This window comes from Bos mutus, chromosome 5 (assembly GCF_027580195.1).
Source record: "Bos mutus isolate GX-2022 chromosome 5, NWIPB_WYAK_1.1, whole genome shotgun sequence".
Lineage (NCBI taxonomy): Eukaryota > Metazoa > Chordata > Mammalia > Artiodactyla > Bovidae > Bos > Bos mutus.
The window spans coordinates 88191777-88219449 of NC_091621.1; the positions used below are offsets into that span (position 1 = coordinate 88191777).

General features: G+C 37.4%; 1 protein-coding gene across 12 annotated transcripts in view; it reads right to left on the reverse strand.

Moving 5' to 3' along the window:
- Positions 1–304: 304 nt before the first annotated feature.
- Positions 305–27673, reverse strand: part of SOX5 (SRY-box transcription factor 5) — a 1177820-nt gene continuing 1150451 nt past the window's right edge. For all 12 annotated transcript variants that reach the window (XM_070371195.1, XM_070371198.1, XM_070371200.1 and 9 more), the window contains 4 exons: positions 19709–19817; positions 17002–17175; positions 9798–10014; positions 305–7789 (listed from right to left, as the gene is read on the reverse strand). In XM_070371195.1, the coding sequence (XP_070227296.1) occupies positions 7486–7789; positions 9798–10014; positions 17002–17175; positions 19709–19817 (804 nt within the window). In that variant the 3' untranslated portion in view covers positions 305–7485. The remainder of the gene's footprint in view (positions 7790–9797; positions 10015–17001; positions 17176–19708; positions 19818–27673) is intronic.

The window sequence follows — 27673 nt, forward strand, 5'->3', positions numbered from 1 at the left end:
TTATTTGAGGCCCACTAATAATGACTGTAGTCCTGAACAAACTTAAGTTCATGCAACCATAATCTACAAATTTGTACTCTTGTCAACTGTAGATTTGAAATAGAAGGCAAAATGAATGCTTACTGAAGGCCAATATTAGAACAAGTTGAAAAAAGCCAATCTTCCATATAAGTACCTAACTAAACATTTTCTATGGCCTCTCCAACTTCCTACCAGGACCACATGGATTTATTAAGAAAAGTTATTACAGCAGTGATTTTATAAACAAGACTTTATTTCAAATATATTTTACAGTTTGTGTGTAATTAGGATTGCTTTCCAGACTCTGAAATTTAGTACTAAATTGAACAGGCAATGTACAAAATGATGGTGCTTACTTAGGTCTATTGGATTCCTACAATTGTTTTCATTAGTTATTTTTCCTTTAAAAATGGAATCAGTAGAGACATTAATGATAAAACAATTTTCATCCTCTTGGTTATATTGCGAATACCAACAAAGTACCATTCCATACCATATTCACTTGTATATTTAGAAAATGGTAATAATAGGGAGAGTAAAATCTCACGCATATGGACTGGACTCATTGCAAAATGATGAAATACTGTGATCAGAGCTGAACTGGTTCATTCCTGGTGGTAAAAATAGTTTGCTAAGCAAATTGGTAGAACAAAATAAATTGTAGGACAGATGTTAAGCCTGTTTAATAAAACATAACTATTTTTAAGAACTTTTAGCAATACTATTGCATATGCTTTACATACTAATTACAATGCTTACTTATAAAACAGGTCTTCTCAGCTAGTTTTTAGGTTGCTTTAGAAACTCAAGAAAAATAAATTAGAATTTTTTCATAAATATTCTTTAACTTAGATATTGAACTAATTCATGCTTACCTTCACCTGCATTGTTATAATTGAGGTTTCAGTGATGATGTCAAGTTACAAGTATGAATGACTTCTGAACTTTAAAATTTGGTAAGAATGACAGTATCTTGATTTTTTAAAAAACACACATGTCAACTTCCTCAAACACCAACTTCTAAAATTGTCAAAATTGAGGAAATAAAAAAAGAATGGTTTTCTTTTCACTATTGCCAGAATTTTTTTTGGTTGTTCAAGGCATTGGCAATAAGAAAACCATCTATTATTGCATGCTGCTAGTCCTAAATATTCCATAAGAAATTAAAAAACATAAAGTTCAAGAAAAGAATGTTTCTAAAATAGTGTGACAGGACAAAACAAAGTGAACTTTATTTGGTAGGAGAGAAACCAAAGGTGGGACTTGGCACCTTGGGTGAGTCAAGGTTTCATAAGCAGACAAGATTTCCCCATCCACAGGTACTTAACAAACCCTGATGATGCGATTTCCTGAAGAAACAGGATGAGACTGATGACTAGAGCTATAGGTGACCTAAATAAAAACACTACACGGGATGATTGTTTCTCCACTACTACACTGGATATTTTTCTTCCAAAAGTACCTCAATGTTTTGGCAAATATGAAGTGGGTATTAATGGAAACATGTGTTTCTGTTGTATTTTCAGTGTTCCACAGGCATGGAGTCTTTGAAGCCTACTGCTTTGCTATGATGAACAAAAGGAGACACAGAGAAACAAGGATAACATGTGGACATGTTCTGATAGATCAAATGCCCTCAAAAACAACCTATGAAGGGACAGACTGAGCTGTTTCCAATCTCCAACTCTTGCCTAATCACTGACCCTCAGCTTCATAGAGGTTTTTATAGAGGCCTAAGGTTAAACTGCGGTAGGCCATACCATTTGCAGAATTTGACATGTACAATAGGTAGATAAAAGAGGAAAACAGACCCACCTCTTGGCTGTTTTAACCAGGGCATGCAGAGTAATTATTTGGAGCTGGTTAATAGCAACAGCTTTAGCCCTATTCCTAGATATTCTGATTCTTGACATCTGGAGGCCCACCTAAGAATCTACATTTTTAAACAGTTAATTCTAAAGCAGGTAGCCCACGGAGCAGACGTTGTAAACTCCTTCTGTGAAGGGACTCAATGGGCAAAGTGTCTGTAGAACGTATTTGTTTCATATTCATTTGAACCAGATGTTATCTGACCCAGTGTCTTGATACTTATATAAAAACCAACCAAGTGAACAACCAACCAATCAAAAGCCTTATGGCAAATGATTACACATAGAAAAACATTTTATGGTGGAAGAGACGAGCAAAATTGGCCACTGGAAGAAAATGAGCCTTCTTGTTGTAACATTTGCTTACAAAGTTGAAGGCAGAATCCAGAAATTAAAGTCAGAATGTTAAACAATGTAGAAATATCCATTATTCTAAATTAGATACCATAAAGTGAATTTATAAATCTTACTAATTTTGTAATCTGAAATTTAGAATTTCTATATCAACAATGGAATGAAATTTAATTCTAAAGCATAGAAAGCCTGCCCCAGTGATGGTGTCAAACTTAGGAAAAACGTATTTAGGGTGCTTTGGGCTGCAGGATTTTCAAGCCTATTAGACTCAGTTATATACAAAAGGATAACTTTTGACATTATAGTGAAGCTTTCTGATGAGATACTTATGAAGAGGCTTCCTTAAATGCTCACCTCTAAGATTTAAACCCTTAATTCTCAGTTCAAAGTCAGTTTTGGAAGTGGGGTTATTTATAGTGAAAGCAAAATTATTTTTCATACTTTAGTTTTTTCATAAGAAAACTAATAATTAAACCACCATAACAAGAATTGTGAAAAGAAAGACAGTATAATAGGTAAAGAACACATTGCTGTTTTTATTGGTGCCTTGCATGGCAGTAATACTGAAAAAAGAGAATGCAAAAACAAAAAATAAAAACAAAAAACAAACCAAAAAAAAAAAAAACAGGTTGGTGGCAACCCACATCTTTTTTTTTTTAAGAGTACATAAACTCCTGTTTTATTTTTATTGTGGCATGAATGATAACATAAAACCAAAAACAAGAAAATATACAACTTATATTACACTATGTGTTATGAACAAAATATAAATCTATAACTCTATGTTATATTTACATAATTATTTATTTTATTAAATTTCAAGTGAGATGGTAGGTTGCACATACTTTGTTTTAAGCTCCAGGCATTTGATTGTCTCTTTTCTACTTTTTCCCATTTTTACTCATAAAATCCAAAATGTTAGAAGGACTAAGAGCTTTAGAGCCAGTGGAGCTGTATAAATACTGTTCTAGTGAGCCAGTGACAAACACTGGGGAGGACAGGAACCAGTCAGTAGAAAACCTAACATCTTCAACCTGGGGAACCGATAGTTACAGGAAACATTAAAATTAAATACTGTAAAAGCCTGTCTAAACAAAAACCTATGCCCTATAAGATGAAAGAGATCTCTGAACCACTTTAAGTGGGCTTCATATTTGTCCTTGCAGACCCTATAATTTTTATTTTACTATTAACTTGATAGACAAATATTTTATAAACCTGTTTGTAAATATACAGTTGTTTATTACAATTCAAATAATTTACCCTTTAGAACAAATGAAAACGTAATGATTTTTGATGTTTTCAATGTGATATAAGACATTTCTTCTGGGAACAATAACATCTTCTGGATTAAGAAAATATCTGAAGTTGGACCATAAAATATTTAAAGATAATTTTCTTTAAATGAATGAAGGTAAAACGTCTATGTCAAAATCAAATCTATGGAATGATTTCATCAAAGAAACTCTTTTATATTTGTTTCTTATAAAGAGGATTTGGTTGCAATAATGATTACGCTCTTTGGGAGGGATTTTATACATGGTTAACTCTTAACTGCATATGCCAAATGAACGTTAGAATTGACAACTAATTTAGGTATAAGCGGACTGAAGAATAGTCTTGTGTTTTATTCAATTGTAGTTATTGGCCAAATTCTTAGTATCTTATATATGAGTAACTGTAACCTATTTTCTCCAGTGATGCTCTCCTAGATTCATATTAAAATATGAGTATTTTTAGAAAAATTGATTACAACAGCCATAAACAAAAACAAAAACAGAATTCTGGCAAGATTATCCCTCAGTACTGGGGTGAGCGTGTGTGCTGGTGTGTGCGTGTGTGTGTGTGTGTGTATGAGAGAGAGAGAGAGACGGGGATGGGGGTGGTATGCAAAAAGTGAACAGGTAGGTAGGTAGGGAATGAAAGAGAAGGGAAACTTTATGTTCATTTGAGTTTGATCTTACTCTCATTTCCTTGCCCTTGTCTTTTTTGGTCATTAAGGGGCACAGAAAAAGAATACAGGTTTTAGGATCTTTTACAAAACTTATAAACCAATCAAATGCCCCAAAGGCAATGTGCTAACCCAATACTTTGCCATTCATAGCACCTTTATCAAATGACTTCAAAGCATTTTAAACACTAATATGATTTTTTTGTTTTTTTTTTGGGGGGGGTGGGGGAAGTTAAGGCAAAACAATTGTGACCCTCAGTGAATTGGACATCAAAACAAGAGAACAGAATGCAAAGCTTTGAACTTGCTCTTTGTTTCAACCCATGCACATTTTCATCTCTCTGACATAAACCTAACTAGGTAACATTAAAATCAACGCTTGAATTTCAGCTGTTAAAGGTCACCATTAACAATTTGATTTTCCTCTTCAAATAAAACAAGATAAAAAAACAAACAAAAAAAGACTAAACAAAAGTGTTTTGTCAATTCACTGGTAAGTGTGTTAGAACTGGTGTTGGTCATGAACGCCCTCAGAGGCATCTACCTGGAGCTAAAACAAAGTATTCTTGTAGTCCAAAGTCATGAAATGAAAACGAAGCATCTTTATAACATGGTGGGAAATAAGTATCCAGCAAAAGTGAGAGGTGAACGCACATGAGTCAGAAAGAATTTGTTAACAAAGACAACAAATTTTTAAAAATCTGTTTTCACATTGTACATAATAACGATATAAAAACAAGTGTGTATTTTTTTTTATCCAGAGTGCTTAAAAACAAAACAAAACAAACAAAAACAAAAAAAATTGGCTCTAGATGACTGTGGCAATTAAATAAAATGAGTGATGAGAGCATAAGTTAATTAAGATTGAACACGACCCTCTTAGTAATTCACTTGTATTAAAACACCAGAACTTGACGTTTGTTGGGGCCAAATTTTTAACAAGGAGAAAACTTATGGAAGGAGAAACGAAACAGTGTGAGTGAATATGTGTGCATGTGTGTGTATGTATATATATATACATACACACACATACACACACGATGTATGCATATATATATATATATGTTTACATATACACACACACGTTGGAGATGGAAATTAGTTTTAAATATCTAACGACTTATTGACTGCACTTCCAAATCAGAGGAGAATAAAATAGAAAGGGAGAAATAAATTATACATAACTTACTAATCTGGGAACAGCTGACCATTATTATTATTATTACTATTATTATTATTATTTTATCATCATCATCATCATTACAACACTAGCAAAAAGAGGCAGTTCAAATGAAAATACAGTCATCAAAAACAAACAGAAAAACAAACAAAACAAAGTCTCTGACATGCAGGGTATGATTAGCTCCTCCAAGCAAAACCCCAGAGCAAGTCTTTCGAGAGAGAGAAAAATAAAAAGGGTTTTTTTTTCTTATTTATATGTAAAAATCAAACTTAAGGGTCAGGTTTGGGGAGGGTGGGACAGGAAAATGATGACTGGAGTGAAAACCATAGCACATCCAATATACTGGTTGGAGTATTTACTGTCTAATGCTTCAGCATGAGCAGCGCTGATTCACTTTAGATGATTTCCTATTTATTTGAATGAGCCCTACAACTGCCTTGGCACTTGGCTAGCAGAGTCTAACCAGGCAGTCCTTTCACCATCAGTGTTGCTCTGTGCACACACGCTGCTGGAATCAGAAACTGGACTTCAGTGGATACATCTTACAGCAAGAGTAGAGCAGTGGCAAGCGTTGCAATGACTTCTGAACAAATCCTGCTTTTTATGGCATGAAATGTACCTGGCCCACAATTCTGAAATGCAAATGGCCTCCATCTCATTTCATGGAGGGATTAAGAATACCTTATAAAATCATCAGTTCCATTTCTTGATCAGGAAAGGATGGAATGTTGAAGAAATAAGCTAATCCTATATTTCTAGACAATGGGCAAATATATTCAAAGGAAACGACTGTTTTGCTCGAAGTTACCAACAGGAAAAACAAACAGAAATTGTTAAGTAGCAAATGTTAGTGGAACATCTGGGAGAATTTGGCTTCCACATTACACACGCACCCCTCTACTATACAGGGCCACCTGATCCATCCAATAATAATCATATTAGAAATTTAAAAATATAATTTCTGAGCCCTATATTGGTTAAGTTGTCATTTGAAGTGCAAAGTCAAGGTCAAGGATGCTTCCAGACCAGTCATTTAGAAGGATGTGGGATTTCATCCCCAGATGTGGGTTTAACTCACAATGATCCAACATTATTCCTATTAGTACCATAATCACACACATACATACACACAAAAATCCAAGATTAGAAAATATTTTTTTCTCTAAATTTCTTATGTCTCTCTCTCTCTTTTCACCTGAGAACAGCACCTACAGTTTCCATTAAAAAAAAAAAAAGTCAAATCTCACCAGCTGCTGGTATTTCAGGTTTTTCAAGGGATTGTCTAAGATATAACACTGTCCTAATTTAAGAAGGAACAGGAAAAAGGAAAGGGAAAAAAATCAACTGGATCAACACTTGAGCACAAATTTGGCACTTACTCAAAGATGTAGTGTGGTGTGCAACGATAAGGAAAGTCCTCTAAAGAAAATGATTGCTTATTTTGTGGTGGATACCAAGGAAGTTAAAAACAGGCTCTTTTTCCCTCTTCCCCCCCATGCACAGACTTCCATCTTTAAAGTATAGAGATGGAGAAGGTGGAGAGAATGAAAGAGAAAGTCATCTTTCTTTTTTTTTTTTTTTCTGTCAGGTGCATTACCAAAACAAAACAAAACAAAAACAAAAAACCAAAGGAAAGAAAAGAAAAGGAAAAAACCCAGAAACCCCGAAAAACAAAACAAAACTTATTTCTTTTAAAAATTGTAGCACAAAACAACAAAACACATTCACAAGCCACTTGTTGGCACTGTGTACCTGAGTGAGAATTTCTAGAACATTGTAGAACAAACAGCCATAAAGTTTATTAAAAAAAAAAGTTGACGGGTAAGACTTCAGTGCTTGGATGTAGCAGCTGAATTACTGGCATTATTTTACCCATAGCTTATTTCAATCTCTTGTTGTTGATATTGTTGTCTGCTTGTTGTATTTTTATTTCCTTTCCAAGCCTTTTGAGGCTGAGGTCTATTAGTCAGCTGATGTCCCAACTAGTTAAGACTAACAGTTAAAGTAACAGTCAGTGTATGAGAAAGTTAATGTGCTTGGCCACTGGTAAGGATGAACCAGCTAGGGCTTCTTTAAGTCCTAAGGTCACAACAATCTTTTGACCCTTATCAGTTGGCTTGTCCGGCAATATGGTTTTCACTGTCACTCCCATAATCTACATCCGGATCATCCTCTTCCTCGTCGTACTCGTCATAAATTTCTCCGTTGATGTCCTCAGCCTGGATCTCCTCTTTGATGTGTGGCTCCTCTCCTTTCACACCATACGTGCTCTGGATAACAGGCATGCCGGGCTCCGGGCTGCTGGACACGCTGGAGTGCTCCGAGGGCAGGTGAGGGGAGGGCATCCCAGCCATGGCGATGGCTCCCGGGTACACGACGCCAGCCGTGGCGATGGGGATCTGTGCTTGTTGCCTGTCAGAGAGGAATTCCCAAAAAGAGACCCTAGGTGAGTGGAGGGTTGGATGCAGGCCTTATTCTATAATGAATTTGCTTGGCTTGACCAAATCGAAGGTCTTAATTTTCACCCTACTGCCTGACATTTGAAAATGGTATCCTACCTTGGTCTAAGTACCTTACTTTTATATAATGCTTTATAGATTACAAGGCAATTTTACATGTTGCCCATTTGATTCTTAAAATGACTGTTACATTTTTAACTTCTGGAAAGAAACTGAGGTTTAGAAATCGATTAATAAACAGAACTCAAGTCCTTGACACAAAGTTAATTTATCCTTCACTGTAACATGTTGAAACAATTTTTAAAAGATTAAACCTAAAGATAATGCAATTTTAATGGAAAAATCCTGAAGTATTTGAGCTCTTAACATAAAAATTTATTGCTCAGAACCCACTAGAAGTGAACACTAGCACATGGTCCACTTCATCCCTGAAACGGGGAGATCATCAGTGGGAGTAGAAGGCTGGCCTCGTGGGTGCACCACCTCTGCAGCTGTACAGTATCCGGGGCTTACAAAAATCCCACACTAGGTTTAGAATTCTGTCGTCACTATCTTGAAATTCCTTAAAAAACTTTTTACCAAGGACCTGGGGGACTTCCCTAGTGGCTCAGACGGTAAGGCGTCTGCCTACAATGTGGGAGACTCGGGTTCAATCCCTGGGTCGGGAAGATCTCCTGGAGAAGGAAACGGTAACCCACTCCAGTATTCTTGCCTGGAAAATCCCATGGACCGAGAAGCCTGGTAGCCTACAGGCCATGGGGTCACAAAGAGTCAGGCGACTTCACTTTCACTTTGCATTTTCATATTACATTGGGATCCATAGATCCTGTAACTGGTTCCAGTAAGAAGGATTTAACAGATGATGTTCATTTATGTCTTCTTTCATTCATTCATGTTTACTTTTTCCCCAAGGAAGGCTGGGTTTTGAGCTCCACATGGAGAAGAGTCAGGCACTGAGATATAAATCACAGACCTTCTGGACTGATCAAGCAGACACATTCATGGGAATGGAGGGTATAGGACACACTTGAAAAGCTTTTTTTTTTTTTAAAGTATCTTTTTGCCATTTTCAGAGCTCACAGGATCTTTATTACTGTTCCAAATATGAAAACTTTATTTCTGTGTTTTTTGAGAAAATTCTGCAATGCAGTGTGGTTTTCGGCCTTGCCATAGGGAGCAGGGTAAGATATACTGAGAGGGTGCTCAGTTGTGTCCCATTCTTTTGCGACCCCATAGGACTGTAGCCTGCCAGGCTCTTCTGTCCATGAGAATTTCCAGGCAAGAATACTGGAGTGGGCTGCCACTGCCTACTCCAGGGGACCTTCCCAAATCAGGGATGGAACCTCCATCTCTTGCGTTTCCTGCATTGCAGGCAGATTCTTTACCATTGAGATACCTGGGAAGCCCCATACTGAGGGAGGCATCCTTAATTCAGAAGGAAACTTATCCACTCACAACCTTGTTGTGCCCTAAACAGAATCCCTTTATGTGATCTTTTTTCTAAGGCCAGGTATGTGCCTTGAGAGCCCAGAGACCTCTCTATATTCAGAAACAAGTCTTTCTTTCATTTTTATACCATATTATCTCAATTGTTAGTTGCTAAGGAATCTACAAGGTGAGGCCTTGGAAGTAATGAAAAGCAGCAAGAAAAAGAAAAAAGAAAACCAGTAAGACTTCTACATTTTTAATAGGAAGCTTCAAAATTCTTTACTCTCATTTTATTTTCAAACCAGCCTTTAAACAAAGCTCTGGTCAGAGCCATTGTTCTAGGAGCCTGGAGTGAACTCACTTGCAACATTCTTCCTTGATATTATAAGGGGACAGCTTAGTCACACAAAATATACCGTGCCAGGTTCTTTCTCAAAATGCTGCTTTGTAGCTAAACAAATACACTTTCCAACCCGTTAAGAGTAACCGGAAGGGTTCCCTATGGGAAAAGGACCGGACCGGAAGCTCCTTACCCAACATTGAAGTACTGCCGCATTTCCTGCCGCCGGTTTCGCATGATTGCCTTGTATTCCCCAATGCGCAGCTTTTTGCCATCCACCAGGCAGGTGCGCTTCGGCCTGGGCTTGTACTTGTAGTCAGGGTACTTCTCCAGGTGCTGCTTGCTGAGACGGGCTTGCTCCTCGTAGTATGGCTGTTTCTCTAGGTTTGTCATAGCTTTCCAGCGAGATCCTATGGGAAAAAAAGGTTAAAGTTCCCATTTGCACAGTGGCTGAGGATCCTAACAGTATAATTGAGAATATGAAAATCTAAAGTAAAAATGTTGGCCATATCCCAGAAATATATAAAAAGGTTAGGATTAGTGAGCTTTGACTGAGCTGTTGGTGTCTGTGCCAAGGAAACTGTGTACTCAAATACAGACACTTAGCAATATATTTTTTTTTTGCCTTGGATTAACAACTTAGTCAAACTTGTACCTAATATACTTAAAAGCTCACAGTAGATTTAATGGCGATATCTTTCATTTCTACATTAGACCATGATGTAATTCAACTATGAACTGAAAAGTTAGGCAAAGACTCATTATGTATTTTGAATCTGAAGATAACTGTCTAGCTATTGAATATTTTTATGTGGGAGTTTATTACTTACTACAAAGTTTTCTAACATGTTGTTGTTTAGCTGCAAAGTCCTGTCTGACTCCTTTGTGACCTCATAGACTGTAGCCAGGCTACAAAGACCAGGCTCCTTTGTCCATGGGATTTCCTAGGCAAGAAGACTGGAGTGGGCTGCCATTTCCTTCTCCAGGGAATCTTCCTGACCCAGTGATTGAACTGGAGTCTCTTGCATTGGCAGGTGGATTCTTTACCACTAAGCCACCTGGGAAGTCCTTCTAACATGTATTACATGTACTGCTTATTCTCCCCCAAATGTTTAAGTATGCTAACTTGATTACAGTTAAAAATTCATTTTATTAAAATTTTAATTATAAGAAATAATTAGTGAACATGCCCTGGGTTAACAACTGTGCATTAGATACCTTGCTAAAAACTTTACATAAGTTTTTTCATTTTTACCTTTCACCACAATCTCACTAGCAGACAGCATTTATACCCATTTCCAAAGATGAAAAAAATTGAAGTTCAAATGGATGAAGTAACTTACCAAAGCTCACACAACTATTAAATTGAAGATTACTGACTCAGGTTTGACAGAAATCAAAAGTGTGGTACAACATGTGTCTTTACATACTTATATCTACCTACTACATAGGATCTATCAAATATTTTTAAGCCAGAAAGCAAAACTTACAGTAATATTTTTCTCTTAAAAAATTATTTTCAATAATATATGAAATTGTCACTTCCTGTGATAATGTATTAGTAATGTTAGTCCAAATTGGTTTTCCCTTTCCTTTCACTTTTAATTTTGGTTTGGATTCAACGAAGATTGCGAAAAACGACTGATTTTTGAGGTCTGAAGCTTAATTAAAAATGGTTTATGCTTTTTCATAATACAGATGTGATTTAAAGTTTTGCTTCTATCAGTATGGCTATGTGTAGTAGTAACAGAAATAGTAGTAGTAATGTTTATTTGTGGATGTTTATCTGCAAGTAATCAGTTCGTGTGTGTGTGCTAAATCACTTCAGTTGTGTACAACTGTTTGTGACTCTATGAACTGTAGTCTGCCAGGCTTCTCTAACCATGGGATTCTCCAGACAAGAATACCTTGGGCTGCCATGCCTGCCTTCAGGGGATCTGCCTGATCTGGGATTTAACCCGTGTCTCTTGTGTCTCCTGCATTGGTAGGCAGATTCTTTACCACTATTGCCACCAGGGAAGCCCAAAACTCTACCCAAATGCACAAAGAAAATAATATCAGGAATTGGCCTAATATGTACTGGTACTGCTGCCTTTACCTGCCTTGCAAAGCCATCTAAGCAACTTCTTAAACCTTGCGAATGAATTCATCATTCAACCATCAGTTCAGTTCAGTTCAGTCGCTCAGTTGTTTCCGACTCTGCAACCCCATGAATCGCAGCACGCCAGGCCTGCCTGTCCATCACCATCATTCAACCATAACACATCTCAAATACAAATAGCTCACTAATGAACTGTTCTTTCCTACAAATGTCGAGAATTCCTCAATATGGGCTGTTCAGTTCAGTTCAGACTCTCAGTCGTGTTCGACTCTTTGCAACCCTATGAATCGCAGCATGCCAGGCCTCCCTGTCCATCACCAACTCCCGGAGTTCACTCAAACTCACATCCATCGAGTCGGTGATGCCATCCAGCCATCTCATCCTCTGTCATCCCCTTCTCCTCCTGCCCCCAATCCCTCCCAGCATCCCTTTTCTAATGAGTCAACTCTTCGCATGAGGTGGCCAAAGTACTGGAGTTTCAGCATTAGCATCATTCCTTCCAAAGAAATCCCAGGGCTGATCTCCCTCATAATGGACTGGTTGGATCTCCTTGCAGTCCAAGGGACTCTCAAGAGTCTTCTCCAACACCACAGTTCAAAAGCATCAATTCTTCGGCACTCATCTCTCTTCACAGTCCAACTCTCACATCCATACATGACCACTAGAAAAACCATAGCCTTGACTAGACAGACCTTTGTTGGCAAAATAATGGCTCTGCTTTTGAATATGCTGTCTAGGTTGGTCATAATTTTCCTTCCAAGGAGTAAGCATCTTTTAATTTCATGGCTGCAATCACCATCTGCAGTGAGTTTGGAGCCCTAAAAAATTAAGTTTGACACTGTTCCCACTGTTTCCCCATCTATTTCCCATGAAGTGATGGGACCGGATGTGATGATCTTAGTTTTCTGAATGTTGAGCTTTAAGCCAACTTTTTCACTCTCCTCTTTCACCTTCATCAAGAGGCTTTTGAGTTCCTCTTCACTTTCTGCCATAAGAGTGGTGTCATCTGTATATCTGAGGTGATTGATATTTCTCTCGGCAATCTTGATTCTAGCTTGTGCTTCTTCCATCCCAGTGTTTCTCATGATATACTCTGCATATAAGTTAAACAAGCAGGGTGACAATATACAGCCTTGACGTACTCCTTTTCCTATTTGGAACCAGTCGGTTGTTCCATGTCCAGTTCTAACTGTTGGGCTGTTACATTTATTAAAGAAATGCGGAGAAAGGGACTTCTCTTCCCTTGGAATTATTTCCTATTGGAACAGATGTGCCTGGGTGGGTATATCCATGTAAATATTACAAAGATTTGTAAATAAATTTTTTCCAACCTAGATAGCCAATATTATTTCATTATATTTACAACAGGAACTCAGGTTAAAGTTCAAATAACGGTTTGAACTGTTTATTTATTTTTCTATTTCTTTTAAATTTGTGTTTAAATGCAGTGTCCAACATTTAGTCAGCTGCTCAGGTCATAGCATTTGTAGGTACATTTCACACTCTTTATTATCTAATATTAGTTCCTAGAGGCACTTGGAAATCATGCTGTTCTTAGGGCAAATATAAACACAAATAAAGCTATAATACTATTGAACTGGATCAAATCTTCTTGTGGATTGTCTTGTAAGTATGTATACCAGAATTTTTAACCTCAGAACAGGGCGTGGAAAAGTGAACTTACCAGAATAACTTACTGAATAACAAGAGAAATCGAACAGTGGCTCAAGGAATAGTTGACTTAAAATATCACCAGTAGAACAAAAGAACTAGCATTCTCATGATAGGAACTGCCAAAGATTCTTCCCTAAGTTCAAATGTTCTATTAGATCAAAAAAGAAACTTTCTCTAAGGAAAGGGAATGTTTATGCCTCATAGTAATATGCCTTGGAAGGTAAGAGCTATTTTTAAGATTTCCTACTATATGCATGACACTGTATTAACTATATGCTGTGATGAGTCACCATGCTACCTATTTTCTTAGAGCTTATATTCCAGCTAAGGAGAAACAGATTAAATATGTAATTGCCAAATGTATAATTTCAGTTACAATTCTGGAAAGTACAGGAAGCTATGAGAACATATCATAAGGAGATGGGATCAGGATTCTATAGGTCAGGAAGGCACTGCTGCAAAAATGACTCCTATAGGGATAGAAAGAGAAGAGTAGCCTAGGGAGGAAGAATGAAATGGTCAAGATCTTGCAGTGGGAATCGGGAGTAGAGGAACTTAACACTGTTCTGGCTAACACGCACAGGAAAAGGATAGTAAAAGATGCATAAATTCTCAAATAAGTTGGTTTCTAACTCTGTATGAACTGGAATCAAAATATTTGATATTAGATAATATAAATTCTCTGAAAGTATCACTGAATTCTAAACTAAGTTAAAAAAAAATAGGGCCATCTCACTATTACATGTCTTTTCAAAATTAAGAATTAAAGGAGCATTTTGACCCAGTTAATGCTTAAGCTAACTACTCTATTTTATGACTCATCAGTACAGTGGTTCAGTGTGGTGGCAAATGCAGTTTCCATTTTTTAAGAGTAGCTTCTGAATGAAGTTAATCAAATGACAAGTTTGGTTTTGGTTTCAACGGCTTTGCAGGTACAGCCACCATTGTTTGTAACAGTAATGCAACCCCCTAAACACACCAGATGAAAGTGGGAGGGCAGCATTTTGGCTACCTTCAGAAGATGAAAACGTCTTGATTTGGGTGTGGCTGGCTTCTCACTCTGACCATGTACAAGAAGTCAGTCACCTGTTGTTTTCAAAAGACTAGCGTTTGACAATGAAAAAAGAATCAAGTACATATAGGAAGATTCAACCAAAAATTTCTGATGTTCAAAATGAAAAAAAAAAATCAATCTTAAAAGTGCTCTTTCCCTTTCTAAACCTGGCAATACAATAAAAAATGATGGGTTTGAGCTGAGCAACAGTGTCATCTCCACGGGGTCTGTAATGAATTTGCACATTTTCCTCCAACTACTGTATATCTAATCAGAAAAAGATGTCCCCCATTCCTGATCTAGTGCCAAACAGTAAAAGGTGATTCCTTATGTTAACAATTTCAGCAGAATGGCTTATTAAAACCAGATTTTAGGGTATTATAAAATGCTTAGAAGCCCTTTAAAATGTCAACTAGGATCCCCAGAGACTACGTAAAATGTCAACCCAGCTCAAGCGCCTGTTTTAAGCAGAATGAATTAGCGGCATGCTGTCGGAGGCTGTTATCCAAAACAATCAGTAAAAAGGAAAACATCAAGCTTTCTTTGTACTTTTATATGAAATGAGCCATTCAGAATGATCTTGTGGATATTTGAAGATCATTTATTTGTTTGAAGCTATGACTAAATATTGAAGCCCAAGACCTTAGTGGATTTTTTTCTGCTATATATTTAATCAGCACAATTTCATTGAAAAACCTTAATTAAATTAGGCAGCATTCTTTTTTATGCAGCCTATTATGATATGATCATATACTTATATGATCATATAGTCATTCTAATATTCTCTCCTTCAAATCAGAAAGGAATTCTTTTAGCCAGACATCTCTTTCCCATGAAGGCTTTTTCTCTATTTCCTAAATTATTTCATGTTATCCAAACTGATATTTCTATTATATCTGGAGTAACGTTTTAATCAGTCATTATTATTTTTTTAGTATTCAGGTACATAAATTGAATGATATACAGACAGGTTAAACAGTTTTAGTTTTTAGTTTTTTTTTTGAAATTTGGGAATTTCTAATGTGATTATAACTGATATATTAAAATATGAGATAAGCTTACATAAAGTATTTTATTGTTTTATAGAGTTTTTCCAAATGAAACAGATATGGTATTTTTTTAATGAAAAATTCATATGGAAGGTAGAATATATAGTCATAAAAAGAAAAATAGATGAGAGATAGTAGAGGTACAGAAACATGTCCATTTCCTTTTGTTCAGTTCCAGTTTTTTATTATAGATGGATACATATTTATGTATAAATATTCATATTTATGTACACATAAAGCTTCACATGTTCATATATTTTGAGATAAGCTTCATCTAAATATCTCAAAATCATTTTGATAAAAACTGAGACACAAGTTTAAGCAGTAAATGATTTTTGTTTCTTTTTGCTTCATTACAAATGTACACTATAGACTGGGAAGCATCTATTACCATTGTTGGAAAATATGGGATCATAAAAACACATTACATGTTTAGTAACTACTTTCAGATGATCGACTCCTTAATGTAAAGAATCAAAAGGCACACTGCCTGAGCTGCATGTAATTCCAAGTGCATATGGATTTTAACAAAGCTTTAATAACTTTGACAAATTTTGTTACTTATTTGTCACAGGCAAAATGTGCTGATACAGTGCTCCTTTTCTATTTTTGATTATTTAGCTCTTAGAATTCAAATAATAATAAAAATTTGCTTAGGTTGTCCAGAACCTACACCTAGACACTATGCTCTTAAAGATAAAGGTGGTGAAGATGACGATGATGTCGAGAGAACTGCACCAAAGAAATGCAATCTTCCTATCCTTCTTTCTGAGACTTAAACTGGTGTTTAAGGTCTCATTATGATCACATAATCTCATTATAATAGGTCTCATTATAATCAGTACTCTTTGCTCTCACCCAGTTTTGCTGTGTGCTTCAGTGTCTATGTATGTATTTTGTCATCTGTTAAGACAAAAGTTGCAATAGCAGGAAAAGTCCCTTTTTTTAAAAAATTTTACTTTATTTTTAAACTTTACAATATTGTATTGGTTTTGCCAAACATCAAAATGAAGTCCCTTTTTAAATGATACTGAAAATACATGTAAGGTTACCAAAAGTAAAAACTAAATAATGCACACCCAACAAATTGTGTCCTGACAACCTAAACTGATTTTCAATTATAGTATTAAAACAGACATCATTTCCTCCTCCACTCCTGCCCCCATGACATGATGAATTCTATGGTGTTTACAAAGGAAAATAATATCAATACCAATACTGAGAGTCTTGTATGAAAAGAACCTTTTCCCTTAGTCTTAGTATAAATATTTTTTAGATTTTTAAAGAAGAGAAAATATTGCAATAACTAGTATAGAAACACACAGAATTTGGGCATTATTTCTTGATGAATGTGGAATGCTTCATAGTCAGAAGAAAAGGCTCAATAAGGGTACCTCTTTTTTAGATATGTAGAAAACATGAGCTGCTTAGCTTCCAAACCCAATCTCTTTCAGCAAATGCCGAGAACAAAACTGTACCTGTATTTCACACATCACTGAACCCTTAACACTCTTCTTACCCAGTATCTTGCTGATGTTGGAGTTGTGCATGTCAGGAAAGGCTTGAAGGATTTTCCTTCGTTCATCTTTAGCCCACACCATGAAGGCATTCATTGGACGCTTTATGTGGGGCTCATTGCTACCACGCCCCCTGGATTCTCTATAAATTCTTGATTCTGAGACTCCAGCACTTCCTAAAAACAGGGACATTGCTTCACGTTAGTGTTAAAACTTTTGGCAATCCCTTCCTTGCATTACTGTTCTACAGTCTATTAAAATATCTGAAAATTAAAAGCACATCTGATAATGGTACTTCCAGTTCTTGAGTCTGATGCTTGTTTATGAAGTTTCTGTGATAAGCCTTGTGGTGCCAAATATATTTGTATTTTTAAATTCATTTCTAATATATTTTTCCTTTCTTTCAGAGGACTGTTCACTGTTCACTTTCAAGACCATACAAGAAACCATCACAAGAAAAATATTTGATGCAAACTGCAAAGAAGATAGTTGGGTTAGGTCAACAGGCATGCTGGTAGTGTAGAAATATTACGTTGAAAAGCTCACAAAATTGACACCAATCTATTCAGCAGAACGGGTGACTATAGGTAACGAAGTATCTCTCACCTGAAGACTGTCAGAACATAGCCTACTCATGTCCTTTTTCTTCCTCTGAGGCTATATAAATAAAAACACTGCTAAATAGATATTTGAGGTTAAAATACAATACAGATATCTCCTGTAATGTGTTTGAAATTATGTGTTAATAAATGCATGAAATATGCTAATGCAGCAATGTTAGTCTGCTTCTCAAAAGATGTATAAAAATGGTGGGAAAAGAACAAATGAATAGGTACATTACAATGGTTTCTTAGGAAGTCTACAGTTACATATATAAGGTGAAAAAGATAATATGTTCATTTTCCTGAATTTTCCCCCAACATCTAATTTATGCAAAGAGCTCCACTGGTAAGTACATTTCAATCAGGGAGACTCAGGATGAAACACAACCAGGAGGGACACGGGAACCTTGAGGAGCTTGGTCAGTCCTCTAGGCTTTATCCAATTTTGTAGAATGGCTTCAGCAGTTTAAACTGCTTCCTGAGATACTTGAATTTAGGCAAAGAAAGCAAGCAGCAGCAAAATGTAGAACTCTGGCACCAAGTTTTCCAGGGTTATCATTATAAAATATGAAAGAGATATATTCTGGTAGCGTGTAAAAATTTCAAATATTTTGGGGCTTTTGAGAATTTGTATAATCAACAAAAGTACTGATTTTGCTTTTTTTCTTCCTTCATACTCCTTTCCCTGTCTTAATCTGAAGGAATAGGAATTAACCAAAATGACCCAGACTTGAAGACCTCGAAGACCTGAAGCAAACAGAAAACACAGCATATTTGGAGTTTCCCATTATTTCTCTTTCATAATATACTCTTTGGTCTGATGAAGATTGGAAAATATTTTGCATACAAGCATGACTGAATTTAACACATAACAGCAACAAACATTTTGATGTTTTAATGCTGAGTACCATGGGTATATTTTATCATGCTAATACAACTTAAAATTTATGAAATGTGTTATTACCAGTAAGTGTTTTACTGACAAAAATGAGTGCTAATATACGGTGACATCTTTCTAAAATGGGTTTGTAGCTAGCAAATGATCATCTGCACATCCTCCTTTTCTTGTTCTTACACCTTACAGCAAGATAAGCCTTAAAATGAACATTATGTGACTTCATCAAAGCTAAATAAGTTCTTTGCAAGTACTTAGATCAGGATTATCTTAGCTAAGCAGAGTAGAAGATGGAAGGAAATGTTTGGATCCAACAGGCTAGAAAAACACAGACATTTTTTAGATATCCAATTCATTCAAATTTGGCCTCAACAGAATTATTGGTCAAATGCTCAAGCTTGGCTAGTCCCTTGGCTTCTCACTGGTTGGAACTGGGGCAGTCTTTTCTATATACAGGGGTCTTCTGCTGTAGTAACCAAGTTGAGGACCATGCTCTTAAAATGCATGTATGCCACCTGATCTGGGAGAGAGGTTCCCAGTCGGTGCTAAGCGTAAGAGGGAAAGCACTCTTCTCTCTTTGCTGTGCTATTAGAATTAGAGCATCAATTTATTTAGTTGTTCCTGTGGATGTTTAGAACATTCAGAGATGATACAGACAACAGAAGGCTCGAGGAACATTTGGGAAGTGTGAGGCTGCACAGTTTGAATTCAAGATGGGCTACAGAGTGTAGGCAGGACGCTTGACTGTATGGTAGATAGCATTAAGAGGGAAAGGATCCCAAATGCAAGAAACTATCCTGAAAATGTCCTCTGAGCTCTGTATTCTGGTCAGGGTTTGACAAATGAAAACTCTAAAATGAGCTTAGGGATAACAGATTTCTGAAAAGTTTGATTCAGGTATAAGAAATATGGAAGTGAGAGGGGAAATGATTGACAGCATGTGCTTTAGAATCACGCCATCTTGAACCCTAGACCTGCCCTTTGGCACTTACAGTTCTGTGGTCTTGGAAAAAACGACTACAAATTCCTAAGGGCCAATCTCTTTATCTGTAATAGATGTTATCTCACAGAGTGTGCTGGGGAGAACATGTGAACTCTTACTGTAATGATCAGGTATGAGGTGGCTGTCTGGTATAATTTTTAGTAGTTTTAATTGGCATTAAACAGATACTTCTGCACACTACTGGAATAGATATGAAAACTTTCACAAACCATCAGAATCTCCACTCATATTGAAATCCATCATGGCATGGCTAAATTTTCCTTCTTCATTCTGTTTGACTGCCAGTTGCTGAGTCAGACTCTCCAGTGTTGTTTTTTCCTTAAAAAAGAAATTTATAATGAGATCTCAGTCTGGAAATTATAATTATTCAAAGACTTTTTTTTTCCTTTGGGCCATATATGGGCCATGTTTGTAACAACTCTAAAAGTTATTTTTCCCCCCCTTTGGGTACATTTGCTTCAGGAAGGGATGAGACGTTGATTTATTCACCTTTGCACATTTAGCACGTTATACTGAGGTAACCGAAGCCAATGATCAGTAGGAATTTTGAAGGAACTCTGATTCGCAGAATCCCCTTATACAGTCTTGGCATTTGGGTCTGCTAAGCCGCAAGGATGTATGCTGGGATCCTTGGAGACAACCTTCCCAAATCACAAAATGTGCATAGAAATTTCATGGAAGCAACCTGTTTTTACAGCATTTGGAATGCCTACTTTATTTTTAGCCAGACAGTAGAAGTATAGAAGTGGCATGGGGCCCAGAGAAAGTCTTCCAATAGTCAGGTGACCAAAGGATAGAAACGTAATTCACAGTAGTGTCCTCTGGTTGCCATCTCCCTAAATGCCATCTGCATCTCTCATGTAAGGGTAATGAAGACGTTTAAATATTCATTGCTAATTGCTTGTCAAGTCTCTGTACATTCGATGTGAGTGCCTGCTACTTGGACCACAATTTGATTTGGATTGCTAAGCCAAAATATTGAGTTGGCGAATTATTTGAGATAACAAATATACCAAAATTAGATCTGCAAAGACATCAAGTCATTTGAAAGCATGCAGTGCTTGATTTGAATTCATGAGAACATGGCATCACAAAGTAAATTATTTTCAAGAAAAATATAATGCTTAATCTAAACCACATGAGATTTTTAAACTATTTCTAAGTTAAGTAATTGGGTGATTTTAAGCACAGAAAAGCATACAATAAAAGGTTTACAACTTTCTCTAGCACTCTCCATCATTGATCTGAGGGTGATATGGTTCCAGAACAGCTTTCAGAAAAGCACCTATTGGATTTCATAAAATTTGCCCAGGTTTCTTTTTAATTATGCACTTCATTTTCTCAGGAACACAGTCATGAATTACACAAATGAATCACATTTACTGCAGAACAGCTATAAAATGACACAATAAAATGTTCACAGAAAATAATCAACTATTTAAGGTAATTATTACAGGGAAGGGACCCAACGAATGTTTCTATCAAGAACCAACAGGATATTGAAATTCTTCATACAGTATGTACTTTATCTCTACAAAATCTCTGACAGTAGTACAACTATACTAGATGAAAAATTCTCTTAATTTAGTGGCTTTGGAATCCATGTCTCTGTTCATCAAAGCTGGATAAATGATTTAATAGACAAAATATTTTAAATTTTCGATTGATATAAAATACAATAGGGGAACTGGAAACAAAAGAGTTTATATCAATTTTAGTTCTATAAGATTATATACTACTGACATTGAAATAAATTATATATTTAAAAACATACAGCCTTGCCCAATTTATTTTGGGGATGAAAACGGTACTTTCAGCTGCTTTGTATGTTCTGAATTTTTTTTGCTGAGAGTCTGCTGTATATATTCAGCCAAGCCCAGGAGCACCAAGGACACCAGCTTAACAGGCTATCTTTATAGTAAATGTAGCTGCTAAAATAGAAGACAGTTACATTAAAAAAGAAAAAAGAACAAACCACATTCCATCAACGTGATATTAGAGTCTCTGGGTCAATGAAGACTTTACTATCTTTGAGGAATATACTGGGCATGGATTGCCTCTCAGGTTTTGATTTAAAAGTGTATGGGCAATAATGCTACATATGTAGCACATTGCCTTCATTTTGAAGTAAAGTCTTTCAAGAACAAACAGCAAAATGACGCACTCAGAGTAAAAAAAAAAAAGAGAGAATGAAATGTTAAATGACTCTGAAGATTTGGCATTCAGCTGTATGGATCTTGCACCATCTAACTAAGGAGGAAATTAGGAAAGGCCAAGATAAAAGACTAATTTACTAAAATTAGTAAAGGACAAGCTAGAAAGTCACAAGTGTTTTTACAATCAGTAACCTCTAGCATATTAAAAAGCAGAGACATTACTTTGCCAACAAAGGTCCGTCTACTCAAGGCTAAGGTTTTTCCACTAGTCATGTATGGATGTGAGAGTTGGACTGTGAAGAGAGATGAGCGCCGATGAATTGATGCTTTTGAACTGTGGTGTTGGAGAAGACTCTTTGAGAGTCCCTTGGACTGCAAGGAGATCCAACCAGTCCATTCTAAAGGAGATCAGCCCTGGGATTTCTTTGGAAGGAATGATGCTAAAGCTGAAACTCCAGTACTTTGGCCACCTGATGCGAAGAGTTGACTCATTGGGAAAGACTCTGATGCTGGGAGGGATTGGGGGCAGGAGGAGAAGGGGATGACAGAGGATGAGATGGCTGGATGGCATCACTGACTCGATGGACGTGAGTTTGAGTGAACTCCGGGAGTTGGTGATGGACAGGGAGGCCTATCGTGCTGCAGTTCATCGGGTCACAAAGAGTCTGACACAACTGAGTGACTGGACTGAATCATCTACCTCTAAAGCACAGAGTATAATAAAATGATTCAATTAGTTACCCCAAAATGGAATTTATGATACTTAACAGGATGTCAGTAGGAGACAGTGCAAGTAAACACAGTAAGTTGTACTTTTTTGTGAGCTTTTGCATAGTCATTTAAGCTAATTCTCAGACACGTTAATAGGGAAAATGAGAGGTGACTAGAGGAATTGACGAAGATGTGGTGTACCTTTAACTAAAACACCTTATCAGTTCAGTTCAGTTCAGTCACTCAGTCGTGTCCGACTCTTTGCAACCCCATGAATCACAGCACGCCAGGCCTCCCTGTCCATCACCAACTCCCGGAGTTCACTGAAACTCATGTCCATTGAGTCGGTGATGCCATCCAGCCATTTCATCCTCTGTCGTCCCCTTCTCCTCTGCCCCCAATCCCTCCCAGCATCAGGGTCTCTTCCAATGAGTTAATTTTTCACATGAGGTGGCCAAAGTATTGGAGTTTCAGCTGTACCATCAGTCCTTCCAATGAACACCCAGGGCTGATATCCTTTAGGATGGACTGGTTGGACCTTCTTGCAGTCCAAGGGACTCTCAAAGGTCCTCTCCAACACCACAGTTCAAAAGCATCAATTCTTCGGCACTCAACTTTCTTCACAGTCCACCTCTCACGTCCACACATGACCACTGGAAAAACTATAGCCTTGACTAGATGGACCTGTGTTGGCAAAGTGATGGCTCTGCTTTTGAATATGCTATCTAGGTTGGTCATAACTTTCCTTCCAAGGAGTAAGTGTCTTTTAATTTCTTGGCTGCAGTCAACATCTGTAGTGATTTTGGAGCCCAAAAAACATAAAGTCTGACACTGTTTCCACTGTTTCCCCATCTATTTGCCATGAAGTGATGGGACCAGATGCCATGATCTTCGTTTTCTGAATGTTGAGCTTTAGCCAACTGTTTTCACTTTCCTCTTTCATCAGGAGGCTTTTTAGTTCCTCTTCACTTTCTGCCATAAGGGTGGTGTCATCTGCATATCTGAGGTTATTGATATTTCTCCTGGCAATCTTGATTCCAGCTTGTGCTTCTTCCAGCCCAGTGTTTCTCATGATGTACTCTGTGTATAAGTTAAATAAGCAGGGTGACAATATATAGCCTTGACGTACTCCTTTTCCTATTTGGAACCAGTCTGTTGTTCTGTGTCCAGTTCTAACTGTTGCTTCCTGACCTGCATACAGGTTTCTCAAGGGGCAGATTAGGTGGTCTGGTATTCCCATCTCCTTCAGAATTTTCCACAGTTTATTGTGACCCACACAGTCAAAGGCTTTGGCATAGTCAATAAAGCAGAAATAGATGTTTTTCTGGAACTCTCTTGCTTTTTTGATGATCCAGTGGATATTGGCAATTTGATCCCTGGTTCCTCTGCTTTTTATAAGACCAGCTTGAACATCTGGAAGTTCACAGTTCATGTATTGTTGAAGCCTGGCTTGGAGAATTTTGAGCATTACTTTACTAGCGTGTGAGATGAGCGCAACTGTGCGGTAGTTTGAGCATTCTTTGGCATTGCCTTTCTTTGGGATTGGAATGGAAACTGACCTTTCAGATCAGACCAGATCAGATCATACTCAGTCGTTGCTCAGTCGTGTCCAACTCTTTGCGACCCCATGAATCGCAGCACGCCAGGCCTCCCTGTCCATCACCAACTCCTGGAGTTCACTCAGACTCATGTCCATCAAGTCAGTGAAGCCATCCAGCCATCTCATCCTCTGTCGTCCCCTTCTCCTCTTGTCCCAAATCCCTCCCAACATCAGAGTCTTTTCCAATGAGCCAACTCTTCGCATGAGGTGGCCAAAGTACTGAAGTTTCAGCTTTAGCATCATTCCCTCCAAAGAAATCCCAGGGCTGATCTCCTTCAGAATGGACTGGTTGGATCTCCTTGCAGTCCAAGAGACTCTCAAGAGTGTTCTCCAACACCACAGTTCAAAAGCATCAATTCTTCGGCACTCAGCCTTCTTCACAGTCCAACTCTCACATCCATACATGACCACAGGGAAAACCATAGCCTTGACTAGATGAACCTTTGTTGGCAAAATAATGGCTCTGCTTTTGAATATGCTATCTAGGTTGGTCATAACTTTCCTTCCAAGGAGTAAGCGTCTTTTAATTTCATGGCTGCAGTCACCATCTGCAGTGATTCTGGAGCCCAGAAAAATAAAGTCTGACACTGTTTCCCCATCTATTTCCCATGAAGTAATGGGAGCGGATGCCATGACCTTCGTTTTCTGAATGTTGAGCTTTAAGCCAACGTTTTTCACTCTCCACTTTCACCTTCATCTAGAGGCTTTTTAGTTCCTCTTCACTTTCTGCCATAAGGGTGGTGTCATCTGCATATCCGAGGTTATTGATATTTTTCCCAGCAATCTTGTTTCCAGCTTGTGTTTCTTCCAGTCCAGCGTTTCTCATGATGTACTCTGCATATAAGTTAAATAAGCAGGGTGATCATATAAAGCCTTGATGTACTCCTTTTCCTATTTGGAACCAGTCTGTTGTTCCATGTCCAGTTCTAACTGTTGCTTCCTGACCTGCACACAAATTTCTCAAGAGGCAGATTAGGTGGTCTGGTATTCCCATCTCTTTCCGAATCTTCCACAGTTTATTGTGATCCACACAGTCAAAGGCTTTGGCATAGTCAATAAAGCAGAAATAGATGTTTTTCTGGAACTCTCTTACTTTTTCAATGATCCAGCGGATGTTGGCAATTTGATCTCTGGTTCCTCTGCCTTTTCTAAAAGCAGCTTGAACATCAGAAGTTCACGGTTCACATATTGCTGAAGCCTGGCTTGGAGAATTTTGAGCATTACTTTACTAGCGTGTGAGATGAGTGCAATTGTGTGGTAGTTTGAGCATTCTTTGGCATTGCCTTTCTTTGGGACTGGAATGAAAACGGACCTTTTCCAGTCCTGTGGCCACTGCTGAGTTTTCCAAATTTGCTGGCATATTGAGTGCAGCACTTTCACAGCATCATCTTTCAGGATTTGGAATAGCTCAACTGGAATTCTATCACCTCCACTAGCTTTGTTCGTAGTGATGCTTTCTAAGGTCCACCTGACTTCACATTCCAGGATGTCTGGCTTTAGGTCAGTGATTACACCATCGTGATTATCTTTAATAGCATGTAAATCAAAATGGTAACACTGCCACAATTTAAAAACTCTCACTGACAATAAATTCAGAAGACAGAAAAATTAAGGTAAGGGGGTATATCATAAAACACATGAATGGCTACATGATAAATATATGGTATGTATATATATTTATGTGTATGTGTATATATATGTGTGTGTGTATATATATACATATATATATAATATGTATAATACAGTGGTTATGTAGTAAATAATTAGCTAAACAATTCCAGACAAAAATTGATCCTGCTGTAAAAGTTTATATTTAGTTCTTCTGTATACAGGTATCTATGTGTAAACAAGATTCCAGGTAATGTATTGTATTGTCAAAAGAATGACCTGGATATAAGAATAGTCTTTAAAACTTTAAATTCAATCTACTCAGGAATATAGTAGGAGAATCCACCAAATGATATAAAGCACAGATGCTGGTACACTGGGAAGATTCTTTTCATTCCATTTCGTCTAATCCCATACATCCCTGGCCATCCTCTTCCCAAAGACACCACCTGCACTGTCATGACTAAAACTCAACCATTTGATTCTGAAACTTGGGTTAAAGAGTTCCTTTTCAAATGTGTGAATATTACTGATAAAGGTGATTCCCAAAGTTATCATAATGAAATTAATCCATTCTAAATTTTTGAAGACATGAGAATACCAGACCACCTTACCTGCCTCCTGAGAAATCTGTATGCAGGTCAAGAAGCAACAGTTACACGTGCTCCCCATCCTGAAGCCCCCTCCCACATCCCTTCCCGTACCACGTGTACACCCGTGGCGGATTCATGCTGATGTATGGCAAAACCAATACAATATTGTAAAGTAATTAACCTCCAATTAAAATAAATAAATTTTAATAAAAATTTATTTTTAATAAATACATTTAATTAAAAAAAAAAAGAAGCAACAGTTAGAACCGAATACGGAACAACAGACTACTTCCAAATTGGGAAAGGAGTACATTAAAGCTGTATATTGTCACTCTGCTTATTTAACTTACATGCAGGGTTCAGTTCAGTTGCTCAGTCATGTCCGACTCTTTACATCCCTTAACTGCAGCACACCAGGCTTGCCGGTCCATCAGTCACTCCTGGAGCTTGCTCAAACTCATGTCCATCAAGTCAGTGATGCCATCCAACCATCTCATCCTCTGTCATCCCCTTTCCTCCTGCCGTCAATCTTTCGCAGCATCAGGGCCTTTTCCATGAGTCAGTTCTTCGCATCAGGTGGCCAAAGTATTGGAGTTTCAGCTTCAACATCAGTCCTTCCAATGAAAATTCAGGGCTGATCTCCTTTGGGATGGACTGGATGAATCTCCTTGCAGTCCAAGGGACTCTCAGGAATCTTCTCCAACACCACAGTTCAAAAGCATCAATTCTACAGCACTCAGCTTTCTTTAAAGTACAACTCTCACATCCATATGTGTGACTACTGGAAAAACCGTAGCCTTGACTAGATGGACCTTTGTCGGCAAAGTAACATCTCTGTTTTTTAATATGCTGTCTAGGTTGGTCATAGCTTTTCTTCCAGGAGCAAGCATCTTTTTCTTTCATGGCTAAAGTCACCATCAGTAGTGGTTTTGGAGCCCAAGAAAGTCAAGTGTCACTGTTTTCATTGTTTCCCCATCTATTTGAAGTGATGGGACAGGATGCCATGACGTTCGTTTTTTGAATGTTGAATTTTAAGCCAGCTTTTTCACTTTCCTCTTTCACTTTCATCAAAAGGCTCTTTAGTTCTTCTTTGCTTTCTGCCATAAGGGTAGTGTCATCTGTGTATCTGAGATTATTGATATTCTTCCTGGCCATCTTGAGTCCAGCTTGTGCTTCATCCAGCCTGGCATTTCACATTATGTACTCTGCATGTAAGTTAAATAAGCAGGGTGACAATATACAGCCTTGACATAATCGTTTCCCAATTTGGAACCAATCTTTGTTCCATATCCAGTTCTAAGTGTTGCTTCTTGACCTGCACACAGTTTTCTCAGGAGGTAGGTAGGGTGGTCTGGTATTCCCATAGAATTTTCCACAGTTTTTTGTGATCCACATAGTCAAAGGCTATGGCATAGCCTTAAAGCAGAAGTAGATATTTTTCTGGAACTCTTTTGTTTTTTTGATGATCCAATGGATGTTGGCAATTTGATCTCTGGTTCCTCTGCC